This window comes from Glycine soja, chromosome 15, assembly GCF_004193775.1.
Source record: "Glycine soja cultivar W05 chromosome 15, ASM419377v2, whole genome shotgun sequence".
NCBI classification, from domain to species: domain Eukaryota; kingdom Viridiplantae; phylum Streptophyta; class Magnoliopsida; order Fabales; family Fabaceae; genus Glycine; species Glycine soja.
Window position 1 is genome coordinate 7,288,921 of NC_041016.1, and position 21,344 is coordinate 7,310,264.

General features: G+C 29.0%; 1 protein-coding gene across 1 annotated transcript; it reads right to left on the bottom strand.

Annotated features, from left to right (window-relative positions):
* Positions 1–4,572: 4,572 nt before the first annotated feature.
* LOC114386592 (gibberellin 2-beta-dioxygenase) lies at positions 4,573–7,035 on the bottom strand. The gene is made up of 3 exons (XM_028346613.1): positions 6,374–7,035; positions 5,582–5,930; positions 4,573–5,082 (listed from the first exon to the last, which is right to left on the bottom strand). The coding sequence occupies exons 1-3, from the start codon at positions 6,772–6,774 to the stop codon at positions 4,831–4,833; spliced, it is 1,002 nt and encodes a 333-aa protein (XP_028202414.1). The 5' UTR covers positions 6,775–7,035; the 3' UTR covers positions 4,573–4,830.
* Positions 7,036–21,344: the final 14,309 nt, after the last annotated feature.

The window sequence follows — 21,344 nt, forward strand, 5'->3', positions numbered from 1 at the left end:
CAGAGTTTAATTTTTTATAACGCACTTTGTGAAGTTGTTAGTTAGAAGTCAATACTTATTTTTTGTAAAGAGTAAACAAAAATGTTCTTACTAAATGCATGCATGGCTTTGTCTCGCGTTACACTAATCTTCTCTGTTTCTTAAACCATAAACAATTTTTTCATATTTTATAACTGTACATATACTATATTTAAATAAATTTATTACAGATATAATTCCGAGTTATTAAATATGTAGACTAAAAAAAATTTAAAATAACTTAAGGTAAAAAAAATCAACTCATTATGACTTTATCCTTTTAAAAAAAACTCATTATAATTTTATGTCTTCAAAATAAAGACAAATATTTCAAGATCACAAAAATTCAATTGTATAAATTTTTATCATGAGCAATTCACTATGAACACAGTGCTTGTAGATACAATCAATTAGAAACATAAGATATAAGAAAATCCATATTAAGTTATTTCAATTTTATCTTAAGCTTTTAATAATTTATTATGATAAACACCGTGTTCACTCTGGACTTGACTTAGTATTGCATACAAATATTAAGAAGGATCAAAAATATTTTATTGTGTTCATTTTTCTTAAGATTTTAGATGATAAAAGGAATCATTTTTGTTTAAAGTATGATTGTTAGTAAAATGCTTAAGGAAAATTGAAGAATAAAAAAAATACAAAATCGTCAAATCGAGGTTGAAGGAGAAGGAATACAATCCAAAAACGAAATATAACAAGAAACGAAACCAACAGAAACATAAGTCAACCGTACAAACTACAATGGCTGCAAAAATTGGCAAAGCCTAGCAAGTAGCAACATGTGAAATGCTCAATCAGCGCGAGTATGGGTTAACCTAGCTATGTTCCTACTCAATCTAAAATTTGGACAAAGACCAGTCTTGTGAATTCAAATTTGGCATACATGATAATATTTGGGATAAGATCAACTCAGTCTAAAATTTTAACAGAGACCAATCTGTGAATTCAAATTTTTGGCATACCTAATAATATATTTGAGATAAGATCAAGTTAACCTGATTTGTTAGCATAATATATTAATCTTAAGATTATATGTAGTCCTTATAAAGAAAATATATGCATAATTAAATTATAAGTTTAGCGAAGTATATAGTTATAATTAAGATATATTTTAGAATATTTAAGATAAATGATATCAATATAAATATAATATCATATTAGAAAAAACATTATTTATTAAATAACAAAAATTGTATAATTAATACATTATTATTTTGAAATTTATATTTTTTTAAAGAACATATAACATTAGATTAGAACAATTCGGAGTAGAACTCGAACATACCCTTGAAATCTATCAAATCAACTCGAGCTCCATCAAAGTTCTCTCAAATTGGATCAGGTTGGTGGGACAAGATAAGTGATGAGCACCTCTATACAGCAATGTGCCAAATTAATGAGATTATTTTGATATATTGTAGTCATGCAATAGTAGTTTCTTATAAATTTTTTTAATATTATTTTTATTTTTTTCACTGTATTATCATTGTGAAATATTTATTAGATCGAACTCCAACAGAAAAATATTTATTGGATTTGTGTGGATGAATCTTTACAGGAAATTTTTGCCCCAACTAACTGACATTTAGTAAAATAATTTCTTTTAATAACAGTTTTTTTATCAATAAGACTGAATTTGAAATTTTGCTTTAAGAGTTCTAAAGTCACTTATATTCGAAACCTAGAAACGTGTAGGTGTTTTTATCCCTTTTTTATGTCAATTAATTTATTTTCGTTTTTTTACACAAAATAAATACAATTTCTCAGTTATCAATGCACCGTTACCGCGCTTTGTTAATTGAGACAATTCATGATATCATTGGGGTTTTCATCGTACGTAGCTACCACTATAGTCAAATTTGGTGATCGACATATCCCAAATGCCATCATATATGCCTTGTTTCCATCCCTGTGCTCACCGCGCCGTAATATCACCATCAGCTCTCAGATCAAATATTATTGTATGAGATCATGGATATGCAGATGGTGAATGAGTCATGGTGATAGGATTTATTATTTGTTGACTTATTAATCCATTAATCGGGTATTTTGATGTGATTTTTTAAAAAAAATGTTACATTAACGTGTATTATAATATAATTTAATCATGAAATGTAATGTGAATTATATAATCATGTCAGTTAATTAAATTTGATTATTTATTTTTTAATTCAAATTTGATAATCTTATAAAAAATTATATTTTATTTTGATTTTTAATTTAATGTTTTATTAAAAGATCACTTTATTTCTAATCCAGTAGCTTTGTTCTCTTCTCACGATTACCTGACCACCCACGACATGTCTCCTACCTCGCGGTGTTATCCTACCTCCGATTGCAAGCATGCATATTTTAGACAAAAAAGAAGGGACGGTAAAAACTAAAGGAAAAAAATAAACATAATTTGAATACTCAACGTAACTCCCCGCAAGGTAAGGGTTTGATTTGGAAAAAACAAAAACTTTTTCGACCCAGAGCAATTTTGTGAGGTTGATCCGTTATGTCCTACTCTTACTTTTTGAAGAAGAAAAATACAGTAATCTATATCAACAGTAGGTAATAAAAAGAACTGCTTAAGAAAAGAAAAGAAAAAAAAAAAGCTGCTTCAGAAAATTATGCAAGTCAATTTGCCATGGGAAAAAAAGGGTACATGTAACTATCTTCATAAACAACAAAGATCGAATTTTTAAACCACCCACAAGCAAATCTACTGCACAGAGTAACAAAAAAGTCACGGATTACTTTAATATCAAAGAAAACCAATTATTCGACCTATTTGAGAATGAACACCTAATAGGAAAAACGAGGGAGATAGAAATTAAAACGCAAATCAAAAGCAGGAGGGAACAAAGGCTACGAGATTAAAATCGAAAAGAAAGCCAATTATCCGGTGTGAGGCACGTTGTAGGTGACAAGGTAATGAGAAGGGGACGAAGGCTACGAGATTCAGAAGTAGGAAATTAGGTATTGAATTAGGAAGATTAGTGATAAAGTAATATTTTAATAAAACATTAAATTAAAACTAAAAATATAAAATCTGTAATAAGATTCTCATATTTAAATTGAAAAAAAAAATCAAATTTAATTTACTAATATATAATCCTGATGTCATTTTATGATTGGACTAAACGTAATACATATTGACATGATTTATTCTAAAGTTATACAAAATAACAGTCATCTATTAAATAATAATCATGTTTATTTTTTTCAATTCACTCTAGACTCTGAAACATCATACAGCATACATAAAATCAAATACGTATTTTTATATTTAGTTTAAATATCATTATTATATATTATTTTCATTATCATTGTCACGGTCTCTTAAAGGATCATATTGTTATAGTATACTTTAATTTTATTAAATTATGTCATTTTAATTAAAAAATAATTTATTTTCACTTATAATTGAATATGAAAGGAGTATATTTAGAAGTATATATTTTTCTGTTTGAAGCATTGGTTCAACATTTTCCACAAACATGTATGTTCCGAGTTTGTTTCTCTAAGAAGGTATATATAATGACAAAAAAGCCCAGGGGAATTGAGAAAATGGCGGGTAAGGTTTGGTTGTTGAGAAGTGAGAACTATCAGAAATCAAACGCGGACATCAATCAGTTTCAAAATAAATCAGAATCTAGAGTCTTTATATGTTAAGCCAATGGGGGAATGTTGATTAATATGTACGTTCTTAATTTTGGTGTACCGGATGAACAAGAAGTCAAAGTCATTGCACGATAGTCTTCACAAGAAATCAATAATTTGTGTATTGATTTCTTCACATTCCCTCAGATGTTGACCTATTTGAATTATCTCAAAAATATATCATACATTATTTAACGTCCTCTCTTCCAAAGTTTTACAAATTCGCCTCTTCGTCCATCCATGACAGTTGTGTGTTAGAAATGAAGATTATTTAAGATATGTTTGAGATATAAGTTTTTTTATTTATAATCTATTTTTTCAATAGTATATGACTTTTTGAATTTAAAACTAAAACATCAATCATTTTCTGAATTTCAACTCCGAAACATAAATATAAAATAATGAGAGTAAATATATAGTGGCCGAAAGCAAGCCAGCGAGGTGCATCTACTACACTAGACAGATGAGTGCTTGGTCGAATGCGCGTTGGATGGAGTGCGAGATCTTGCTCTTCACGAGGCATGCGTCAAAGTGATAAAGGTGGAAAACCCAAAGTACGAGAATGTGGTCACGATGTTGCGTCGAAACTCTATATATGTACTACTACTACGTACTTAGTTACTCTTTTTTTTTTTTAATCAGTTAGTATTTAATAAAATTATTTTTTTCAATTTTTTAATCGTTTCAATTAATATTAAATTTTTAATCAATGTTAATAATAAGCATAATGTGATATACTAATAATCTACTTTTTTTCTTCAAATTATATGTTTGTAACATATATATATTTGCACTTTAATATATATTTTTATTATCATTAAATAATAGGAGTATTTTATTCCCGTGTTTATCCTAATTCCTCGATATAATACACCGCAAAAATTAATGAAAAGCTGTGACTAGAGTTGCGTTTCATTGATAATAGAAGGGCAGTAGTGACTATTACACTTCAATCAAACAAGAAAAAGAACAAGGATTAAAAGGAAGTGCATAAGCAACCTATTCATTTTCTATATATCTCAAGTAAAGTCAACTGTTTGGAACCTAGATACACACACCCAAAAAAAATAAAAAATAAAAAAGTTGGCCTAACAACACGTGCCAAAATTGAGTAGTAGAATTTTGACACACTTTGCCTCCTTAATCAGCAGCAGATTTCTCAAAAGGGCCGAGTCTATTATCCGCTAGCCTTGACGCGTACGCAGCCTTCTTGTATTCCCACCATGTGAACTCTTTGTAGAAACTCTCTTCTCCTTTTAACATGAGTGAAGGTAAAGGTGCTATCTTTTCACACAAGGGTGGTCCTCCAAAGTAGATCATTGACAACCTTGACTTGGTTGGGTCAGCCAAAACTCTATGCTTTACACTTTTAAACCTCCCATTAGTCATTACCTGCATCGGTTTCGTCCACAACCAGATTACAAGATTTTTTTGGTAAGAAAACACACCCAAAAGCAAAATTTTTAAAATACCCCATATCAAAATGTTTGTCGGAATGTCTTTTCCAAGGAGGATAAGTGAGTCCTTTAGCGACACGTCACCCAGATATTGTAACAATTCAAGTGAATTAATCTGGCTTTTACCATGTGACAATTTCATTTATTTTTTACAATAGTGACTCTGAAGTTTAAGACCTTTTGTATTATGTTCCAACATCTTACTATGAGGCCGATCCCAGTACTATATGACACTTTTACTATATCATATATAATCTTATTTATTTTTTTCCCTTACATGTAAACTAATCTTATAAAATAAGAATTCATCCCATCACATACAGTTTATGTGATTGAGAGAGTAAAATCTATACACTAATAAATGAGATAATAAATGAAGATATGGAATATTAAATATTTAGATGAAAATATTTGAGTAAAAGCATTAATAGTACCTGAAGAGTGTCACCAACATTGATGAAAAAGGAAGTTTGATCAGGTGGGACAGAAACCCAAGTGCCATCTGTGAGACAGATTTGCAGGCCTGAGGTGCTGTTAGATCTCAAGACAGAAATTATCTGTGGGTCTGTGTGCTCTCCAAATCCAACCAAATTCCTTCCGTTCAATGCTTGCACCTCCGGGCATGGCGGGTAGTGGTTAAGTCTGAAGCAAGAATCACTCTTCTCATCCTTCAGCAACCTACTCAACACATTCCTCTGCGTTATCCCCAATCCCTCAGCCATCAATTCCAACACCTCATAGCACATGTTCTTCACCGCTCTAATGTATTCCTCCACCACCGCCCTGAAAATCAATGATGCCACACACAAAAAAATGTGAGTTATTTCTCATAAAGTTAAGGTGATTTTCTATTTAAATGTGAGAACTTTAATATATGCCTAATACCATTTTAAAATGGGTCTGATTAACAGTACTTCTTTTAAAATGGGTCTGATTAACAGTACTTTTTAAGTTATTGGTCAAAAAATTAAAAGAAATAAGTATTTAGTCTGTAATTCATATAAGAATATATAAAAAATATAAGCAACATAATTTTACGTTTCCAATAAAAATATTTATATTTTAAATTTCTTTGTTAGAAATTCCTTAATCAATGTCATGCGACACCGGTTAAGATTTGTCTTTGGAAATTTGAAGTTTGGCATATATGATCATGTTAATGAATAAATGTGGGACTTGGTGTTTCTTTTTGTTAAAACAGAGAAAAACAGGGAACTCTGTTTTACCTGAAATTCTGAGGACCTTCTCTGAAAATGAACTGTGACTTGGGGGAGATGACATCAGGGTTGGTGTTGAGAAGGAGGTATTCGACCCAACCGACATCGCCGTTAGGGCCAATCCTCTTGCTGCCGTAGCCAAAAGGGTCAGGGGGACCAGCCCTGTCTTTCTCGGATTGAGGTTTTTTGAAGAACCCGAGGGTTTCGTTTTCCAAATTGGCCATGAACTGTAACGGAACACCGTGGTTCACGAGCTTGAAGAAGCCGAAGTCCCTGCAGGCATTGACTATGTGGGTCTTGGCATCGGGGTCCGTGAGGTCGACCACAGGAATCCCCGCGAACAAGGGCGTGGGCTTGCATGTTTTCAGAAGGAAAAACTGGTTTAATGCTGGCTGAGACAGAACAACCATGGTGACAACTAACAACGTTGTTATCAGAGAACAGTGAAAATAAAAACAGAACAAGAAAAGAGAAAGAGGGGGGGAGGAAATGGGTAAGAAGAGAGATTGAGAAATATTGCTAATGCATGAATGAGAGGTAAGAAAGAGGCGTTACGAACTATATAGAGGAGACATCTGGCTCTCACTGTCCCCTACGCATTCGCAGTTATAGTATCGAGAGAGGAAAGGGTCTATGTGTGATTTTTCATCTTTTTCTCCTATTTTTCTTTCTTTCCTTTTTAATATTGGTTTCTACTACTACTAGTACAATCTTTTTTATAAATCGAAATGTATTTGCTTTTGAAAAGGCAGCTTCTGAGGATATTTGTTCACACTTCTTCGCTTTACACTAAGCAATGGATAGCCAACTTCCTTGTCATCCAATAGAAAATTTTCTGTCGGCCAGCCACACCGAGTTCTCTCTCTGAATAACAAACTTGCTTTTCACTAGCTATTTCTAAGGTTGCAATAATATAGAGAACCTAGCACGTTTTTTCTAAAATCAATTATCTATTGTCATAAAAGAAAATTTTATATATTAATATAGAGTAATATAATTGGTAAATAACTTTGTATTTATATTTTAAGTATGTATTTAGGTTTTGGAACTTCAAGTCTATCCATTTATATAGGTTGAAAAAGATATATAATACACATACAACACAATAATAATATGTACTTATATTATTTTGTATTTATTTATCTCATCTGTTTTATCATTTATCACATTTCAATTTTTTTCTTTTTCTTCTAACTTAATTGTACACCTTGTCATACAACTACCATTTATCTTATTATTATTATTGACAAAACTTAGATGTAACACCTCATATACTTTTGGTGTTGTTTTTCGATATGAATCAAGTTGCATATCAATATAAAATTTGTTTTTTAAAACCTTAAGTTTAATTAACCCTTTATATTGCAAGAATGTTGTTGTTAATTATAATAGACTCGCAATGACAAGACTAAGAATTTAATTTTGATTAGATAATGATTAGACCAAAAGAATCTAATTCAACATCGAACCATTAATATATTGCAATTTGTTAAGACAAATCAATACATTATTTTTTTTAAAGCAAATCAATACATTATTATTTCCTATATAGAAATAAATCATCAATTCAAGAATATTCCTAATTATTAAGTGCCAGGAAGTCGAATTTGAACCGCAATTAGAAATATTACATAGTAATATTCTTCAGTGATAAAAAAAAAAAAGCATAGTAAATTAAAAAGTGAATGAATTTTGATACAAAAATACGATTCTTGAACTAATCATGTTTCCTTATTTTCAAAAAGGAATGAATATAATATATATTCGACTAACTTCTCTTGATGTAGATTTTGGGTTTTAATCTTTCTCACACGCACACAGAAAAAAAAAAGTATTTGCAATATCGTTAATTCATTTTTTAATTAAGAAAATAATGCATTTCCTTATAACCTATGTGGTGGTAAGGTTATAATAGGACAGTTATTTTATCCTATAAAAATCTACATCAATAAATATAATTTGATCTTATTTGTAAAACTAAAATTGTAAGTCTGGTCGTACGTCTAAGCCGGCGACATGAATAGGCTGAGCCAATGGTGGCCATCACCCGTCCAAGATTTTAGAAATTCTTATGATACTATGCATAAAATTATATTATGACCACCTTAATTTTCTCATTCTTTGGACTTTAAATCGAAGGCTTTCCACTTTCCACTCGTCTTCTTAGAATAAGTTAAACGTAATTACATTTGTAAGTATTTTTTAAACTCAAAAGGCTTTTCATATTTTTGATTGAGACACCATTTCTCTTCCTAAATTTTTCTCTACCAAAAGAAATTCTTACTTATATTTATCATGGATGTGAATATTTAAATGTTCTTTTCAAAGTCATGATTTTTATATATATTGGTCCCCTTGTATAAAAATCATGATTCCGCCTCTACATAAATTGTTCATATTTTATAGGTTTACGTTCACACTATACTCTCATATCTTAACAGATAACTTGACGTACAGCCTGTAAATAAAAATAATTTATTTTAAAAATTTGTTAATTTTTTTTAAAAATAAACAATAAAAACAGATACATAAAAAAATTCAAAATCAAACATGACCATCAAATAATCCAATGAATCACTCTTATGGTTAAATATGTTCCACAAAATAAAAATATAATGTTTGTTTTAAACGTACGTATTATAAGAATTCATAAATTTTATAATAATTATGAATTATTTATACAATAAATTATAGGGACACCTATTTCTTTTTACAGAAATAGACATCTATTTATTATTATTATTATTATTATATATATATATATATATATATATATATATATATATATATATATATATATATATATATGTGTGTGTGTGTGTGTGTCTAAAGTTATATTTACAAGATTAAACTGTACCCCAATACAACAATGTCAGACATATTTCATAAAAAAAGAAGGTGCAATATCAAATATGAGAATCTTAACCAAAAAACGGTTGGTTAAGTGAAGAAAGAGTATGCCATAAGTAGGTGGGAAAATGATTTTAGCTTAAGTTATAATTATAATTGTATGATTTTTTTAATGGATAATTGTATTAATTATTTAGAGTTCAAAGAATCTGTCAATCACTCTATAGAGATAATGAAAATACATATAGTCTATCTCCAACACTATTTTCTAATAAGTAATTTGAGAATCCTAAATAGCTAAATATTTTATATATAACAATCTTATGACTAAGCATCTAATATATTTTAATATATAAAATGTTTGTGCATCAAACATTTTTTAACGATTCTTTTGTAAGTCATAACTAATTTATTTTAGTTGATCGAATACGAACATGTTTAATTTGAACAAATGCACGCATGTTTCATGAGATTCTTGCAAAAATAAAAATGGCATATATGACGATGATAATAATTTGATTATCGGATAGACATTCAAGCTAATTAGTTAGAAGGTATCATGTGATCTCAGATTATATATATATAAAAAAAAACATTTTACTGAAAAAAAAATAGTTTACTTTTGGTAATATCTATATTTCAAAAAAAATAACTCTTTACTGTTAAAAAAATCCTTATACATGAAAATATGAGATACCTATGTTAGGCCCGTAATACTTTTGTTTGGTTTAATTAATCATATAGTTTTTATAATCTCTAAACTTATTCCCAGTTCTTAAAATTAATAAGTTAATTTTTTAATTTTTAAAGTTTATATTATAATTTCCAAAAGTTTTTATCGTTAAAACTTTTTAACTAATAAAATTAAAAAAATTTAACGATAAATTTTTTTTATAATTAAAATGTAAATTTGTTGGACTAAAAAATTTATTTATTAAATTTGAGGGACTAAAAAATATAAGTTTAAAAATTATAAGAATTAAATGGATAATTAATTTTTTTTTAATTTGTTTTGAAATTTCTTAATGAACCTTTCAACCCGAACAATTACATACAGAACATCTTGTTTCTTCTTGATGTTATATGATATCTGAAGAAAATACTGATGAAAAAAAGTATGCATTTGACTAAAAGTCAAAAAATAAAGAAAAATAATTTCTCTATTCTAAAAGTTAAAAAACTTGCTGAACTTCAATTGGGTAATAATTAAAACTTATATAATCTAAGTTAGGAACGTAGCCATATGGAGGAAAGAAGAACTCTTAAGTATTTAATTTGCATCCTAAAATGACTAATTGTATAACAACTGGATTCAACATATGTAGATGTTCTTAAACTAAGCATTTCTTTCATCAAAACCCCATCATTTATCAAGTCCCCCCCCCTCTCTCTCTCTCATATTCATGCTAGTTACTGTCCTAGACATATATGTTTGATTTCATCTACATTCAATGATGTGAAAATAAAAAGCAACAATAATAACACCTGCCTTTTCCTATTAAGCGGAGTCGATTGTTTAGATTATGTGTAAATCATTGAATATATAGCAATTCTTATTTTTTTTAAATGTAATAAATAATTAGTTATATTTTATTTATTGTACTAAAATAAATATGTTAACAAAAATAATTATCACAAGTATATTTTAATCTTGAATTTTGAGGAAAAGTAAAACTGAATTTTTTATTTAAATCATATATTCTAACATCTCTCTCCCTCCACTCTAGCTAGTATTTTAAGTTGTAAAATGTACAAGATAAATATTTATATACATATATTTCAATTATACTGTAATTAAATATTTTAGAGTATATAGTTGTATTTTATTTAATCCATTAATTTTGAAATGTAGAAAATAAAATAAATTCTCCCTTCACGCTATTTAAATACATTTTTAATGAAGTTTGTTTTCATTAGTATGTCAGTTTAGTATGTTTAGATTTCTATGGCATTTGAAAAAAAAGGTTTCAATTGCATAAATCAGCTTATCCTTTAAAAGTTGTAGTTATTAGTTACGTTTTTATAAAAATAAATAAGACACACACATTAATGCTTGACATTATGTGAATACAGTAAATTACAAAACATTCAGCCGCGAATGTCTCTTCAAAGACTAAAAATTTAAGTACACTTTAGTACGTACGGTTCATACAAATACAAACCACGCACCGAAACATGAGAAAGGAGCATGTGAGAAGAACAAAAAAACGACGAAAGGAACAAAAGTCATTAGAACTAAACTAACAGGACTAAAAAAAACACAAAAAAGAAGAGATAGAACAAATAATGAAACAGTAAATTAAAGGAGGCTTCTCCCACCTGTCCTTAATTTTCTTATCCCAACATATTTGCAGTAATGTAAAAGTCCTTATTTATCCCTTTTCATCTCGATGTCTCAGTATACGATCGAGCAAGACAAGTTTTCTTGGATTTATTACATCGTTAGTACATATTGTTCATTATACTCGACAACGTACATGGCTGACCTTTCAAAGAACTAGCTTCAAATAAATAAGTCAAGAAAATGTCTTGTTCATAGAGACAAATGGGCTGAAACAAAGATAATTTGTTCTGAATAACACAACAAAGATCTTTAAAAAAATTCACTAGGAGGCGAATATAATAAATAGCGTTTGACCAAAAACTATTGGGTTAAAAACCCTTTCTTTAAATAAAAATAAATAAATTTAACTATCAATATAAGACAAGATTAATCATACATCTCTAAAGACCAAGTCTTTCCATTTTAAATGGAATATCTGGGAGACAAGCAAATTTTTGTTATAACTCAATTCAAAAATTTTATCAAGAGATTTGAACTTAAACTCAACTCAGATTAAGATTTTTCTTTTAACAACAAATACTATTGGTTAATTTATTAGTTTTTCTTTATTAGCGGAAAGACTCGAATCCACAGCTTATTTTTCTCTTTTTTCTTTTTTTACCATCAAATCAATCTTTACTCAATTAAGAGTTTGATAATATATGAAGAGACCAGGTCAAATCAAGTTGTTGATATTTTAATATTAAGTATAATCAAATCATAAAATTTAAAAAGTATCAATCTTATTAGCTATATTTTACACATATCAATTACTATGTAGACCTTTGTCGGACAATTCTATTTCTGATAGTAATATTCAATGGAGGAATTTGGTTATACTAAATGAGGGGGTAGTAGAAACAACTAAGAAGAATGTATGGGAGTTTGGGAAGAAAATTAGAGTAACAAGCAAGGGAAATAATGATGAAATCATAAGGAGGTTGAAGGGGATGGAAAATAGGGACAGGCAAGACGAACAAAAAATAGACAAAGAATAGCTAGGGATGAGAGAAATAATATATGGTGATATAATGAACGTGAAAAAAAAAAAAAATAGAAGTGGTCGATCGGAGGTTGTGGTATGGAGATGATCTTGACTGGGTTTAATTACAGACTTATACTGTAGGCAGATCAAGAGGGTTAATCGTTACGAAGTGCAAGTTGAAATTTAGCTTGTTTGTAAAATTTACGAGTGGGCACCTATTGCACGTGAGTGGAGGGGGTGTAGGAAAGGATAATTAAAATGTGCATGTTTCATGTTTTCTAAGGCATAAAAAAGAGCTATGGGAGGAAATAATTAATACAGTGGAGGAGATGGTGTGTGTTAGATGATTTCAATTCGATCAGAACAAAACAAGAAAGGATTGAAGGGAGTGGAAACAAATAATAGACATATATGAGAAAACAGAGGTGTTTAATAAATACATTATGGAGTTGGGATGGGATAGATATATTTACCCACTCATTAGAAGAAAATGTACCTAGTATAAATAAGATAATAATGAATATATCCCAAGTCATTCTACTCATTAAACTGTTGAATTCGGATTTCCTGTAGTCAGTAAAATGACTCATTCTCACAGTCAGATGCCAAGAGCCGTAGGATCATCATCAAATGGTGCATATATCATTTTAGTAAAGTCAGTTTAAAAAATATCTTTAAAATACTAACTATTTGATCTTCATCGAAAGGTCCATATTCATGACGTGTGAATGCATAGAATTCAAATCCTAAATTGTCAAAAGGCAAGATAAAAGGATGAAGTATGTTAAATTTTGAAGGAGAAATTGATTATAACGAAGGATTGGAATAGAAATATTGAGTACCTCGATAAATAAAATAAAAAATTGAAGCCTAGAACACAAATAATACCTAAAAATTGGCAATGTCCATTCCGTTAATAATGGAAAGTCTCATCACATCATTTGGTAGCAATATCAAAACGTTTAATAGTGCAGGCAATAGATCAACACCTTGTGTTTGTGCAGGCCATATGTTTGCGTAATGCTTCAGTACTTGTCTCTATAACATACGTATACACTCCCAAACAGGACAAGCAAATGGAAATAAACGAAAAATTTTGCTTGGTCAAAGAAGACCAATGACTCTTGGGAGTAAACATTCTTCAATATGCCTAAAATCAAAGGCGTAAGGACAAAGGTTTATGAAGATGGCAATCACTTTCTCGATCTAATGACAATGATATTTCTGAGTGCATCATTGATTTGTATACTGTTTTCCTTTCCCATTTGAACGGTATAGCTATTTTGCCCGTGCGGATTTAGATTAAGACCTTTCGAGTTTCAGTATGAACTATGAAACATTTCTATCAATGACAAAACTAATTACGCTTGATGTAACTAAAGAAACAGTACCACTACATTGGCGATCACAATTCCATTTTTTACGCCTAACTCAAGAGTACTTTAATTTAGGAGTTACAATTTAATTTAATTTTGTTGAAACTTATGACATTTTTTAAATATTTCATTATTTGAAATTTATGTCCGATAAATTTGATTTGAGTTAGATGAACTCATAAACAGTACCACCACATGAATCGAGTTACCAAACACTCATATATAGCACTTTTTTTTTAATAACTCTAAATTTTTCCAATGAAGAAACTATTGATTATTTAAGTTTTTAAGATATTAAATATGTTCTCGGTAAAAAAAGATATTAAATATATTTACTTTTATAGCTTTCATTTATTGTAAAGGTAAAATTAAATTAAAAGAAGGTATTATTACAAAACAAATTTAACCAAACATATAATAGAAAAACATAATTCTAATGAGAAAACTATCTACTTAGACTATTTTAGACAAAATTAGTTGGAAGTTGAAAAATTAATTTATTAAATTATAAGTGTTTGATAAAACTAATTGTTAAAGTAGTTAAAAAGTTTAAAATGACATAAAAATAATTAAATAATAATTTATTTAAAAAATAATAAAGATTAAATAAATATATTGAAAATAAAAATGAAAGAAAATATAAAAATTAGAAGTTATCATTTTAAAGAGTATTACTTCAAATAGCGTTTTAAACAACACTAAAGTCACTAAGAAACTATTAAAAAAACTTTTTAACAAACAACTAAACAAGATTTTCAATTAGTAAAAAAATTAAAAATTAATTGAAATGTCTTATCAAACATAATCTATCTTACAACATCTCCAATAATATTAACAATCCTGTTTATGTCACCTCAATCTTAAGTAACTTAACTAATTTTCTCTCCAATGAATATTTCTATTAACAAGTTGTTTAACTCATAAATATTTTATTTCTCTTTTCTATATTTAATACAAAATTAAATAATTAATGAACTAGTTACTTATATAAGTAACTCTCTTCAATTAAACAATTTAAAATCACATGTTACACATCAAAATATTTTTTTTGTTAAACAATCCATTAAATAACTTCCATTGCATATTCTCTTAAAAACAATATAATTGTTTTGCATGTATCTGGAAGCATTATTAATTACTAGTACAATACAATTGCATGTTAGTTACATAAATTATTAACTTCTTTAACTTTAACATTGCGTACATGTTCTACATGAAAGCTTGTAGTATTCAAGAAAAGAAAAGAAAAGAACATGAAGCTTGTAGTAGGATATTTGATATCAAGAAAAATAAGTAGTTAAAATTTAAACCAATAATGAAAAGAACCTTCATTTCCGTACTCCTTAACATTCTCTTTTCTGCAGTAAAAAAAACGTTTTCATTTCCTGCACAAAAAAAAGTACGGAAATCCGCACGAATAAGGAAGGTTGCCGCTTGCTTGAAAAAAAAAAAAGAAAAAGAAGGAAGGTTCCCTCTCATCTGTATTGACCTAAAATATTTATTACTAAAGATAATTGAAAATGGGCACCAATTAATGCCATGTAGTATATGTTAGCTAATCAGTACCGTTATCATTATCTTTCCTATTTATGACAAGAATACCATTGAAGTGATTTTATTCTAAGTAAAGATACTATACTAGTAGTTGCCGAACAACATTTACCATCTCATCAATTTCTGTTAGGTATTGTTTGATTCAAACGGTTGAATGAGCAATGAAAGTGAAATGTGTTGAATTGGAATGAAAGTAAATAGATGGGATGTTTATTACATATGCAACATGCATATGCAAGATTTGAAAAAAAAACATGGAGTTCACATGCTTTAACTTTCATCTCAAATTGTAAAGAAAAAATAAAATAAAAGTGAGAAATTTAAGATAGCATAGTACATTTTTTGCTCTGATGTCAAAATTGTCCATCTCACTCAAGTGGCGTCGTGGTCCCTCGTTGCAACTATTTTTTTTCCTATCTTTGCACGTTGCAATTTTCAATAATAATCAATTATGCGCAATGTATAGTCGATTATGTCTCAAGTAATTTTGGATTTTTTTTCCATCTCACCTAATCAGGAACCACATTTTTTTGAGATAAAATAGACATTTGTTTCATTTTTTTATACTTTTTTCTTTTATTATTTATCTATTATTTTAATTCAAAAATTTCATCTTATAATCAAACAACCTAATTTTACATTCTTTTTCATTTCTTTTCACCCTCACACTTTAATTCATTTTCATCTCTCTCTGTTAAACGCACCCTTATTATGCATCCATGATTTTGTTCATTTAATTTGTAGTAATATTTTGAATTAGGTAAATGTTCAAAATTACATTGCCTATAATTTTTTAAATATTTTTATTAAAAGGAGAAATGTTGATGAAAAAATTAAAAAAAATATTTTTATGGAAATTTCTTAAATTATATTATTTATAATTTTTTTACACTATAATAAATACTTTTTTAATCTATTAACTAATATATCATAAGCCGGTTGTTAGCAAGAATCTTTGAATAATAATCGGAAATTGAGTGAACCCAATAATGCAGAAATTGTTCCTGTTCCCACATCATGAGCGGTCTGGTGCAGCTTTATGGCAACCTTTTACTACCAATTTTTATATGCACAGCACAGTTTCTGAAGTCATACATCGCCCATCACTTAGTAGGCAAACAAACGTGTGTTCATAGCTAGAGGCAACGTAACAGTAAAATGCATATCGAGTGGTCACTGTATCTGCCATTGACTGATTGAGAGTCTTTTCTCTTTGTTGCAGTCTCAGATGTGTGTCATAACTTCCTATCTATTTGGCTCATGAGCTGTCACTAGCTCCAATTAACATGGTAGTGTAATATAATTGATCAATAAATTTGTTTCTTAAACATATAATCATATATTTGTTTTCTGATTTCGTTTGTATAGAATAATATTCATTAAGAAAAGAAAAGAAAAAGCTGTCACTGGTCAATGTTGGTGTACCTCTTGGCTCTTGTAGCTGGAGAGAGTCATTATCTTTTACCCAGAGGATATAGTATAGCAAAAGAAAGAAGTGAAGTGCACTACGGCCACGCCAATTGGAGTTAGCATTGACTGACACGAACGAAGAAAGTTCTAATTAGCGCAAAGAAAATGTGCTCTAAGTAGTAGTGGACAAACTGAACAAGGACGACGGATTTGATGGATTTGATGGCTAAGAAACTCACTACTAGCTAGTGCAATCAACGTTGAGAAAATCACACTTTAATTACAAAGTCAGGCATGTTTCACTTGATAATTTCTTCGTAATTAACAGCCACCAACACTTATTGCATAAATAATAACAACTTATTTTTTCCAAGTAGTTAAAAATTTGAATATGCAATAAATTACATTGTAAAAGAAATATTCATGTGCTTATAATTTTTTATAGAGATTAATTATTACTTAAAACCGTAAATATTTTGTGTCAATATTATTATGAGGAAAAAAAATAGAAATAAACCTTTTCAAATTATTAGTTGAATTAATATGTCAAATATTTAATCACTTACACTAATTAAAATCATCAACTGAATGTTTCATATGGATATTTTAAGGAAAGTGTTGTGTGTAATAAAATGCACAAGATAATACTTTTCAGATGCATGTAGGTAAAGAAAATAAATAAAACTATTATTTGATGTTCAAATAATAGAACTGAATGTTCAACAACTTTTAAACTATGAATAGGTATATAACAATAATTCAAGTTATTTGTTAAGGATCAACAACCTAACTCTCGTAAGATACTAAAATAAATAATGATAAAACCTCGCAATAACTTCTTTATTGAAGAAGCTAGTCAAATTTTAAATTATTAAAGACACCTTTTAGTTTTAATAAGTAATTGGACTCAGTCTTTCTAAATAAAATCTCATATTCAAATATTTTTAATAAGAAAATATGATTGAGGAAAAAAAATCTCTAAGTGATCGGTTAAGTTTTTTGGTAAAATTTAATTATCAATAAAACTGATGAATATTTCACACTCATATTATGGTATATAAAAAAATGATGTAATTTTCATTAAATAAAAAAATAATAAGACTCATAAAATATCTTAAACCACACTTAAGGTGTGTTTGGTTTAAGGGATGAATTTGAGATTTAATTGAATCGGGGTGATTTAGTGATGAAAGTTGTGGGATGGATGCTTATTAAGGGTGGACTTGGGCTGCAAGTTTTAAAATAAATTGTGCGTCTCATGGGGTAAAATTTTCATCCTAAAATGAAATGAAAGGGGATGAATTTGGATTGACTATTAAGAGGAAGAGTCCTTCCAGAATTATCCAAGAGAACTCGTGACTCTCGTGGTCTTTTGTTTATTTTTTTTTGTCTACATAATTAGTTATCTTATTCACATAACGTGCTACATAAATCACCGGAACTTGCTGGTTGTCAACATAATCAATTATGTTTATATCATAATCGATTATGTATCCACCGAATTGTTAAAAAGTTAGATAGAGTTGATCTCAGGTTTGCAACATAATCAATTATGCTTATAGTATAACGATCTGCCACCATTACATGGAACTATAAATTATCTCAAGCAAAATACTTTATTTTAATTCATTTAAAACTCTTCAATTAGTTTGATTATGAAAATACTTATAAACTTTTTCATGTTTCAAAGGCCAAAGGTTAAAACACTTGACTCCAAAATAAAACATGGCATGACACACACACCATTATGGTAATCCAAATCTCCTCAAAACATACATATAAACATAAACTACACTATAATGATAAATTAGATAAACCATGAGTCAGTCAATGCTATAAGTAAAACTAACGAAGAACAACACAAGAAAATTTAACAATAAAGTAGTCATATGGTTCTTATAATTAGGATCAAGAAAATATTATATTTTATTTCTTACATATAAGAGGGAAGGTAGTATTAAAAATAAGCAAACACAACATTAATTCCTCCAAACTTAAGTCATAAATAAACAATATTTAAAATATAACTATCTAACATTATAAAAGCCATTAAATAAGTATAAATCTACACTATTAATTTGAAGCATCAAGCAACACAAAATATTGGTTCATAATTGGAAGTCAATCTTAAAAGAACTTGTCAACAAAGTGATAAATTTATACATAAAAATAAACAATAGTTCAATATTCTTATATAGAATGTGAAGCAAATTTAATATAACAATGTTGAATTAGGATTCTTTATTCTCTGTTAGATTGTTATTGTTAGTCATAAAATTAGCAAAATATAATTATTTTTCATAGAAAAGTATATGTATAATATAAATTACTTACTTAAGTATAACATATTTTAATTACATTGGTATATAAAATACATGACATATATGTGTGGGGCGGGGGGAGATGGATACTATAGTACCCGTTCCCACACCCATCCCTGCAAAAAAGAGCAAGTAAATATTCCCCCCCAAGCCCAACCCCAAACCCTAATAAATGGGTAATTACCATCCTTGCTTGTGGTTGCGGATACTTGTAAGATCTGGGTCTATTTTGTCATCCCTAGATTTGACCATCTGTGGAGACTCAAATTAGTCCTGCAGAGAAAATGTGATTTTATTAAAAATAGATGAGCATGGGTAGTGGCTTAGCTCGACAAGGTTTGCAAAAGATCTTAACCTATCTAAGAGTTTGTCTACCCATCTATTATATAGGCCCTTTCACCATTAGCCACCACTGACAACCTCCAACACCAGGTTGAGGATCTTCTTAGCACCCCAGCCTTACATGCTTAACATACATACAACATGACATATACATAACATAAGCTTGAATATAACAACCCATCATCTCATAATTAATTAATTATGACATTTAAATAAAATTTAATTAGTTTTACAATCTAGTTAAAACATTTAATCAAACATTACAAAAAAAAAACATAATGATACATATAGCATAGTCCATTATGTGATAAGATAAAGTTACATAATTGATCATGTAATTTTCATAATTGATTATGAGCATAATTCTAAAAGAATTTGTCACGAGTTGGAAAAATTTCATAAATATTGGAGGTAAAAGAAACTTTTGCTTCATCTCTATTATTTTAATTTTTTTTTATTTATCTACTACTTTAATTCAATTTTTTCATCTCTTTTATATTCTTTCATCTTAATAAAATAATTTCACTTTTTCATTTTTTTCATTGCTCACACTTTCGTTTTTTTTTCATCCCTCCTTACCAAATGCTACCTTAAACTATACTTAATCATACAAAAATATATTGAAAACATATGATTAGCAATTTTCTCCATGTGAAGCTGAAGATGAGTTTGAGGGATGAAAAAAAGCTGATAAAATTCCTGAGATAGTACCACATATGACAGGTAGACTCAAAATTGACCCATGAGAAGGGTGTTGGTCCTCTTATCCGACAGGCAAGACAAGTACGTACAAGCTGTTGGGCATTTGACGGCCCTTATTGAGGAGCACAGCAAGGTGCAGTTGTTATTACAACACCATTCCCATTCCACACCTTTTCCCTGTGGGGGTGCCCTCCCTCTCAATCACTTTCAGATTCCCCTCTCTTTCCTTCTTTTCTGCACTCCACCCTACTACTTTCGTTAAGAAATTTCCCGACACGTGGCCAAATTTCCCACTATCTCCACACAATCCCTCACCCAAGTACGGACGCGTGGACATGGTAGCTTCACTCACGCATTCTCAGCTACTTCAATCTTGCATCTCTATCTGTCCTTTTTTTTTTTTTCTAACTCAATTGAATATAAATATAAAACTGATAGCTCATATTAATATTAATAAGTTATTGGTTTAAGTATATTAGATTGATTTCTTTAAATAAAATCTTGAATTTGAGTTTTGTGCATAAAAAAATTTGATTAAAAAGAAAAAATCTCACTAAAAATAAAATAAGAATTAATTATTAGTAAAATCAATTATTCCTTACAATTAATATGGTTAAAATAAAACTGACGGGCCATATGTACCAAATTAAATATATGCTTCGGTCCTGCCTGCCCCAACTGATTCGTGCATTGTGGCCGTGACACAAAATATTCAATGCCAACACTTTTTTATTTTTTTGGCTTTCATGGGTGGCCATGTCATCCTTAATAAACGGTTTACAGTGCTTTACATACATATCCAACGCCCTCTCACTTTCTTCTCCATCTCGAAAGTTGAAATTTGAAAACTATGCAAGTGAATGACTGTACTCGGATTCGATTCTCTCTCGCTTTTGAAAAAAGCCTTCTTTAGCCTTTGTTTGTGTACTAGTCATGAATTAACATCATGCCAGTGCCCAGACATTCACATTCACATTCACATTCACATCCAGCCCCCAAACATTTATCACGCGAATTGTATATCTATCTATCTCCTTTGAAAAGGGTTTTTTTTTTACCCACTAAAAGCAGGTTCATCACTGTGTATGAATATATCGTTAGTTCGTAGATTATAGAT

Bases quoted from the DNA above. Each gene is read 5' to 3' on its own strand.
- LOC114386592 (XM_028346613.1), bottom strand. From the start codon at position 6,774: ATGGTTGTTCTGTCTCAGCCAGCATTAAACCAGTTTTTCCTTCTGAAA. The intron at 5,931-6,373 runs GTAAAACAGAGT...ATTGATTTTCAG, and splicing joins GAAGGTCCTCAGAATTTCAG to GGCGGTGGTGGAGGAATACA. The intron at 5,083-5,581 runs GTACTATTAATG...AAACCGATGCAG, and splicing joins ATGTTGGTGACACTCTTCAG to GTAATGACTAATGGGAGGTT.